The sequence below is a fragment of the Sprattus sprattus genome (assembly GCF_963457725.1).
Source record: "Sprattus sprattus genome assembly, chromosome: 2".
Classification (NCBI taxonomy): Eukaryota; Metazoa; Chordata; class Actinopteri; order Clupeiformes; family Clupeidae; genus Sprattus; species Sprattus sprattus.
Window position 1 is genome coordinate 40,419,982 of NC_137921.1, and position 8,024 is coordinate 40,428,005.

Consider the following 8,024-nt stretch of genomic DNA (forward strand, 5'->3'; position numbering starts at 1 on the left):
GATGAACTCATCATCCGTCGAGGTCAGACCTTCTTGATGTGGACTGAACTCTCGCGACCCTATGACCCGAAGACAGACAAGCTTCACCTGGAACTGAAGACAGGTAAGCGTGTGTGTGCTGAACTTATACATCTACCAGCCAGTTCTGTACTTTTTTCCATTTTTACAGTATGACCTTCTCTGACCCTTGGTCAAACATCCAAACACCCTACAGTCTTGAGCCCTCACTTCTGTCTTTTCATCGAGGATCCTCTTTTCACAGCATACACAACTTTATAGTCCCTGAGTAAAACAACCCTTTTTTCCTTGTTTGTCTCATACCCCGTGATGTTTTTTTCCTTCAACACCATGGCAACAGTAACAGCAGTCACGAGTAAACTGCTGTGACCCAAGGCCGTCTGATCCTCGTATGGTCTTTAACTCTCTCCTTTCATTACTGATTCATCCCCACATTCAACCACCATATCAGAACACTCCCTCTACGTATAAATCTCGCCCTCTGTCTCCTCCCTCAGTTCCATCCTCCCCCACCTCTCTCACTTGCCCTTTGCCAATTGTTAAGACGCTGCTGAATCAGAAGAGAAAATTTAGTCCAGCGTATAAAATGACTCTCACCTGATGTGAATACCACCGTTGACATAGACCTTTATACACAGGGTCACAAACTATGTCATTAATGACATATACATAATATACTTTCATGTGTCATATCACATTAGGCATGGCATGACAGCTGTACGCCGAAATAACTGAGATAGCTCTGAAAAGAGTACTATCATCCAGAAGAATGTTTTTGTCAAATTCCATTAATTTGTATACTTGACGGTATTTCTTAGCCAAAGTATCGTGTGCCTTGGGAGACTTTGATCTGGTTTGATAATCCATGCTTATTTGCCTAGTCAACCATAGCAATCAACAGAGCCTTGAGGTGTTGGATTAGATCCAGCGGCGGTCAGTCCTTACTCAGGCTGCTATCAAATCGGAGTTACTCATAGACATTTGATTGACACCACAGGGAATGACATAGCCTAGGTGAGATCTGTCAGAACAATAGCCTCATGCTCACCTACATTGTCGGGATTAGCATGATGATGTCTGCGGCGCCATGACTAACGTAACTGAGTATGGTGTAACATTTGCTCTAGGTAGTAAACCAGTTTCTCAACTGCACTTAGTGCAGTTGGGGGAGTTTGCGAGTTTTGAAAAAAACGTCCTGCCCCAAATCATTATATGCAATCAGGCGTAGAAATTCGCAACAATGTCTGACAATGACAAAATGCTGTTAAACAAATGTAGCCAAAAGCTTCTACAGCCACAGCCTGTCCCAAGAACGATTTTGGACAATTGCACAAAAGGTGTAAAGGTAGCTTGAGTTCAAACCTGTATATATTATTTTGTGCAGTGTACTCCATCTTTTTGTATTTACCTTTTGTACCGTTATCTTAATCAAATGTATTAACCTAGTATGTGATCACCAACGTGTGAGACTGAGGGTGTGTGGTGTTTATCTAAGAAACGGCATATTGTTCAGTCATGTCTAGAAAGATTTCTACCAAGGAGCGGCTCATGGCCTGGGGATTTAAGTCTGTTACTTTTTCTGTCCTGTGGGAATCTTACTATACATGCCTTGAGTGTGCAGTCTAAGCAAACATTCTTGCAGACCTGCCAGTCTTGATCTTTACCCAGCGGTGCCAGATTTACAATGGAAGAGACTTTCTGACAGTGAGTGTGAGAGAAAGAGAAAGATATGTATTGTTGGTTGCATATAGAGATATTTGCACATGTTTACCCATCCTCTGCACTTCCTAAGCCTTATAGCGATAGCTCTTGACATTGACAGATAGATAGAGAGTAATAAATTGAGAGAGCGAGAGAGAGAGCAGAGAGAGGAAGAGAGAAGAGAGAGACATGTCAAACAAGCACTAACATGCCAGGTTGACATGAGCCGGTTGTATTTCTTGTTGTGAACAAATAGGTTAGGTAGCTGGCAGCTCACCAGCTCATCAGTGCCACGGCGCCACAGCAATTATGGTTTGGCTCACATTCCGGAAAACGAAAGACTGCGGGTACACATTTACGTCTGGTGGAAGCTATGATGTCACTAGGGTGTGTGCGCGTAATGGGATGCTATGTGCATGGTGATCTTGCGCAAGTCTTTTGTGTGTGTGCAAAAAAAATAAATCCATTATTTCTGTGTATCCCTGGGGGTGTTCATTCATGTCTTGTCAATGTAAAATGTCTTTATTAACATAAATATATCATTCTTTGTGTGTGTTTGTGTTCCTTTTCCCGACAACAGGCAAGCTGCCCACCGTGTCCAAGGGCACGCACGTCATCATCCCTGTGGTGGAGGAGCTGGAGGATGACTGCTGGGAGTGCAAGATCATCGAGCAGGACGGCAACCGTGTTAAGCTGTCCGTCAATTCGTTACCGACCGCTGCTGTTGGTCGATACGAGCTCACCGTGGCGACCCACAGCCCGAAGGGCGAGGCCATGTCAACGCACGACCCTGCCAATGACATCTACATGCTCTTCAACCCCTGGAATGAATGTGAGTGAAAGACAGACAGACATAAGAAGACAGAGACACCATGAAGTAGACGCAACTGATTCTTAACTCATTAAGAAAAAGACACTGTGGTGATGGTGATGATGATGCAGTCATCGTTGCTGATAGAGAGAATCAGGATGGGTTCTCCTGTGCCTCCTCACACCAGCGCAGAACAGAAATGTTTAGAAGGTGTCACTAGCTGACCAACTCTGTGACTCTGTCTTTCAGATGATGCTGTGTACATGGACAGTGAGGATGAGAGGAAGGAGTATGTGTTGAATGACGTGGGGAGGATTTACTACGGCACTGAGAGCCAGATAGGTGCCAGGACGTGGAACTTTGGCCAGGTAGATGAACATGAGGCTGAGAAGAAGAATATAATCCCAGCAGGTTACGGTCAAAGCCTGATATTTATGATCAAGTATTGAATGATCCCACTGCTTACGGTCTCTCTCTCTCTTTCTCTCTCTCTCTCTATCTCTCTTTGCCTCTCTCTGCATCTATTTATCTCAGTTTGATGAGGGGATGCTGGCAGCCTGCCTGTATATTCTGGACAAGAGTGGAATCCCTGCCTCTGGATGGGGAGACCCTGTTAATGTAGTCCGAGTGGTTTCTGCTATGGTAAGACCCCTTAATTTAAACCACAAATCCCAGTCTGCATTGTGACAGAGGAATACAATCACTGTCAAAACCACATACATACAGATGAAAAATGTACTGAACTGCTCTCCTATCCCCTCTCCATGGGTACAGATCAACTCTCCTGATGAGCGTGGAGTTCTGGAAGGGAACTGGTCAGGGAACTACCAGGGTGGGACATCTCCAACGGCGTGGAGTGGCAGTGTAGACATCATCAAGCAGTATCACAACTCTAATGGAACCCCTGTCCGCTATGGCCAGTGCTGGGTCTTCTCTGGGGTCACCACCACAGGTGTGTGTGTGTGGTGTGTGTGTGTGTTTCTGTCTGTGTGTGTGTGGTGTGGTTCTTTGCATTTCTTATTTCCCCTGCTTTTTGTACATGCTGAACTATGAGGCAACATTGTGTATGTGTGTGTATATATGTGTTTGTTTGTTTATTTATTTGTTTGTTTGTTTCCCTCTTTCAGTGTTGAGATGTTTCGGAATCCCCACTCGCAGCGTCAGCAATTTCAACTCCGCCCACGACACAGACGTCTCCTTGACGACAGATATCTATTTTGACGAGAACTTGGATGCGCTGGACATGCTCAACTCTGACTCAGTGTGGTGAGTTCCGCATCTCAGACATCATCATGCTGAGTGGTTTCACAAACTGAAACACTGATTTAGTCTGACATGTTACATCAACACCTCCAGTCTCACTCTCTCATTGTCTGTTCTTGTTTCTCACTCTCTCGGGTTTTCTCAAAAGTTCACAAATTATCTCTTGTCTTTCTTTCTGTAGGAACTTCCATGTGTGGAATGACTGCTGGATGAGCCGTATGGACCTGCCCCCTGGGATGGGGGGGTGGCAGGTGGTGGACTCCACTCCTCAGGAGACCAGCCAGGGGCTGTTTCGCTGCGGCCCCGCCTCGGTCAACGCCGTGCGAAGCGGACAAGTCTTCCTCAAGCATGACGCACCCTTCGTCTTCGCAGAGGTCGGTCACTTCTCTTTTCTCCCCCTTCTTACACCCCATCCCTGTTTACACCCCATCACTCCCTTCTCCCCATCACTCCCTTCTCCTCTCCTCTCCTCTCCCATCCTCTCCTTTCCTCTCCTTTCCTCTCCCCTCCTGTCCTCTCCTCTCCTCTCCTCTCTTCTCCTCTCCTCTCCTCTCCTCTCCTCTCCTCTCCATCTGGCTTTTTGTCTCATCTGGTCTCTAACTCGCATCTCTTGTTCTCTCTTTTCTTTTCTCCTTTCTCTCTCTTCAGCTAAATGTCATTAATTATGTCAGTGGACAGAGAGAAATGTGAATGTGAAAGGTTACAAAAAAAACTATCAGCATAGCTAATACTGTGATGATTTTATGGCTTAGGTCAACAGTGATAAGATCTACTGGCAGAGAAATGTCGACGGCACATTCACTCAGATCCACTCCGAGAAGAAGGCCATAGGTCACTGCATCAGCACCAAGGCAGTGGGCTCGGACGAACGTGCTGACATCACACACCTCTATAAACACCCAGAAGGTAAATTGCCTAAGCACTAACACACATGCCTCTTTGAAAGTCGAGTCTTTCTCAAACACAGTTGAACTTTCCCTGATGTTACAGGAGCATCAAGCACTTCAGCCAGAAGCATCCATAAACAGTAGTCTTCTTTCTCCCTTCAGGCTTTATGCACCATCTGCTGTGCCTACGCTTGATTCTGTCTTTACCTCAATATTATGGGATTTCTTGCCTCTCTTTACTCATGATGTCTCGTTCTCTCTGTCTCAGGCTCAGAGGAGGAACGTATCGCCGTGGAGACTGCCAGTCGCTATGGCTCCAAGCCTGAGGTGTACTCGTCGTCTGTCACTGAGGACGTCGACATTCAGGTCACCATGGATGGGGAGGGGCCTCGGATGGGCGGAGATGCTGAGCTGTCCATCATCCTGCGTAACACCAGCAGCAAAGTGCGAACTTTGACCCTGCACAGCCAGGTGTACGTCATGTACTACACCGGCATACTCCGTGCCAGCGTGAAGAAGGACCAGACGCCTGTAGTGCTGGCACCAGCAGAAGGTGAGCATCAGGCCATTACGGCTCCTGGGATGGGTTACAGAAGGTGTTTTGGCTCTAGACCAGAGCTAAGATGGCCTCCTGAACTGGCCATTGTTTGGCATCTTAAGCAAGATTACTCAGTTGAATATGTTTAGGTAGAATTGTTCTCATGTTGTTAATATGATATTTATTAAAGTAGAGTATTTTTGTCTTTGGTTTATTTGCAGTCCAGACACTGGAGTGGGTCCTTCCATATCAGGCTTACCAGGACCAGCTGGTGGACCAGGCAGCCCTGATGCTAATGCTGTCGGGTCAGGTCCAAGAGACCAAGCAGGTCCTAGCCACACAGTTCAACTTCCGCCTGCGAACCCCAGACCTCATTATGACAGTAAGCTCCTCTCTTTTTGTATGCACACTTCTTTCATCAGTCTCCCAGATTACCTAACAAAAAGTCTGTGTTGTGGTATACACTGTATGCCTGTCTATGTATTTATCCGCCTTACTGTGGGTATTTGTAGTTGACATTTTTGTGGTAATCTATATCTACTTCTGGCGGTGTCACCTTTGCCCCTGTAGCTCTCTCATAAATAGAATAACATGATAGGAAATTGACTTATACCATTGTCATACATACCATCTTACCCTTCACTTCCTTCTTCCAGCCTGTAGGTGATGCTGTAGTAGGAAAAGAGATGACCGCCAAGATCTCTTTCACCAACCCATTGTCCAGGACACTGAAGAATGTGATAATTAGAGTGGAAGGCCTGGGCCTGCAAAGCATACACAAGATTACTGTTGGGTAAGACAGACACACACACACACACACACACACACACACACACACATACACACACACACACTTTATGTTATATTTTGTCTTATATGGGCCCTCTTTCACCAAGTCATAATTAAGTTCTCTCTCCTCCATCCTCTTCCCTTGCGCTCCAACCTCTTGCTTTTCTCTTCTGTCTTTCTCTGTCTCAGTGATGTGGTAGGCCGCGCTGTGGTGACCCTGACAGAGAGGTTTATCCCAACGCTATCAGGCCCCCGGAAACTGGTAGCATCCCTGGACTGCAGGCAGCTCACGCAGGTGCATGGTGTCGCTGACATCGTTGTGAGGGACATATAAGAGCCACTGTGTGTGTGTGTGTGTGTGTGTGTGTGTGTGTGTGTGTGTGTGTGTGTGTGTGTGTGTGTGTGTGTGTGTGTGTGTGTGTGTGTGTGTGTGTGTGTGTGTGTGTGTGTGTGTGTGTACCTACGCAGACCAGGGTGACAGCGGTCCAAAGGATTGTGTGAACCAATGGGGAACCCCCTGCAGAACGTCAGCAAGATTCCCTTAATGTCCAAGAGATGAGAACTTTCATTTTTCTGAAGTGGAAAGGGTGTACAGAAACACAATAGACAACTGTAATTCTACATGGCAAGTCCAGTGTTGTATGTCAGTGTTAATCTTGTTTAATTTCTTTGCTATTTATAGTTATATTTGCATTTCACTGCTGTGTCAATGTTTATTTATTGGATTAGTTAAACAGCTCCATATTTCTGCTTTCTCTTGATTTTAAAAGGGTTCATGAAATTATGTTTTTTCAAAGATGAGCTGTGAAGGTTTGGTTTATTGAACAAAAGTATGGGGAGATGAAGGACTAAGGAGTGATGAAGTAAAAAAAAAAGTGAGACTTGGCTCTCTTTCACTTATGTCGTTATCTTTCTTTTTACATGATGTATTTTGCCAACTAGAATTAGCTTCAATTATCTAATTCTCACACTTCAGATGTTTGTGTTGTTTGTATGCAATATTTTATTTAAGTATTTATTTATTTTATTATTGTGCTTTTTATCTACTGTTTTTATACTTGATGTCCACGAATTTGAAATACATAATTGTAAGAAATATGTTTTATGAATACATTTATATAAATACATAATAAAATCCCATGACTTTAAATATATAATTTTTTTCAGGTTTTGAAATTGTTATGTATATTTGTTTCTTTGGTGTTTTTCATCTTGCCCATCTTGGTGTAAAGGAATTATTTCCTCTCCCTATTTTGGAGTTGGCTGTGCGTCAGGTAAAGTCCACACTGCTCTCACCCACCCTGGTGGTCGTGAGCCCATGGTAAGAAGAGCAAGGGCAACACTGAGAGAACAATAAAAGTGGGCCCTTGACAGTCCCTTGCTTTCCACAGAAGACAGACAGGACTGCCACGTCCTCAAGACAACTGTGTAGTGAGCTGTTGTCGGTTAGCGACAAAACATGTGATTGGCTGAAACCGTTAAGCCTGCATAGGTCTCTGGACATGTTGGAAAATACTTCTGTATTACAAACAGAACATACCCACATGGATGTTCTCTCTCACACACACACAGACACTGATTTGTTGGAATGTCTGTGTTTTACCGCACCCTAGAGATTAAAAAGGTGGAACTGCAAAACCACAATGTAGCACACACTGTCTTGTATTGGGTCCCTGTATTAAAAAGGTCTCCAAAAAGGAAGAACATATACAAGGAAACATGAACAATAGAAATCAATACAATCAAAAGTCATATATCCATCCATTGCTCAACACACAAGCCATTTCCATTGTGCTTTTTCTCAGTCAGTGTATACAGACAAACATACACCATCTGATATACAAAGGCCTATGCATCAGAACTATGTGATAATTACAATAATAGGGAAATAAATGTATGGGCATACACATATATATATGTTGACAGAAGAAAATATATTATTTGCATGTGAGCCATCCAAGCTAGGTTGCAAAGTTATTAAAACTGCTCATATCACTCAGATTAGAGACTATTATTC

At 44.3% G+C, this 8,024-nt stretch overlaps 1 protein-coding gene across 1 annotated transcript in view; it reads left to right on the forward strand.

The window, feature by feature from the left end:
• Window positions 1–7,019, forward strand: part of LOC308361343 (protein-glutamine gamma-glutamyltransferase K-like) — an 11,231-nt gene extending 4,212 nt beyond the window's left edge. The window contains exons 3-14 of the mRNA XM_080833676.1: window positions 1–103; window positions 2,300–2,551; window positions 2,780–2,898; window positions 3,065–3,172; window positions 3,305–3,482; window positions 3,658–3,796; window positions 3,975–4,167; window positions 4,546–4,699; window positions 4,949–5,233; window positions 5,440–5,600; window positions 5,875–6,011; window positions 6,197–7,019. The exon at window positions 1–103 is cut by the window's left edge and continues 89 nt beyond it. Of these exons, the coding sequence (XP_080689802.1) occupies window positions 1–103; window positions 2,300–2,551; window positions 2,780–2,898; window positions 3,065–3,172; window positions 3,305–3,482; window positions 3,658–3,796; window positions 3,975–4,167; window positions 4,546–4,699; window positions 4,949–5,233; window positions 5,440–5,600; window positions 5,875–6,011; window positions 6,197–6,341 (1,974 nt within the window). The 3' untranslated portion in view covers window positions 6,342–7,019. The remainder of the gene's footprint in view (window positions 104–2,299; window positions 2,552–2,779; window positions 2,899–3,064; window positions 3,173–3,304; window positions 3,483–3,657; window positions 3,797–3,974; window positions 4,168–4,545; window positions 4,700–4,948; window positions 5,234–5,439; window positions 5,601–5,874; window positions 6,012–6,196) is intronic.
• Window positions 7,020–8,024: the final 1,005 nt, after the last annotated feature.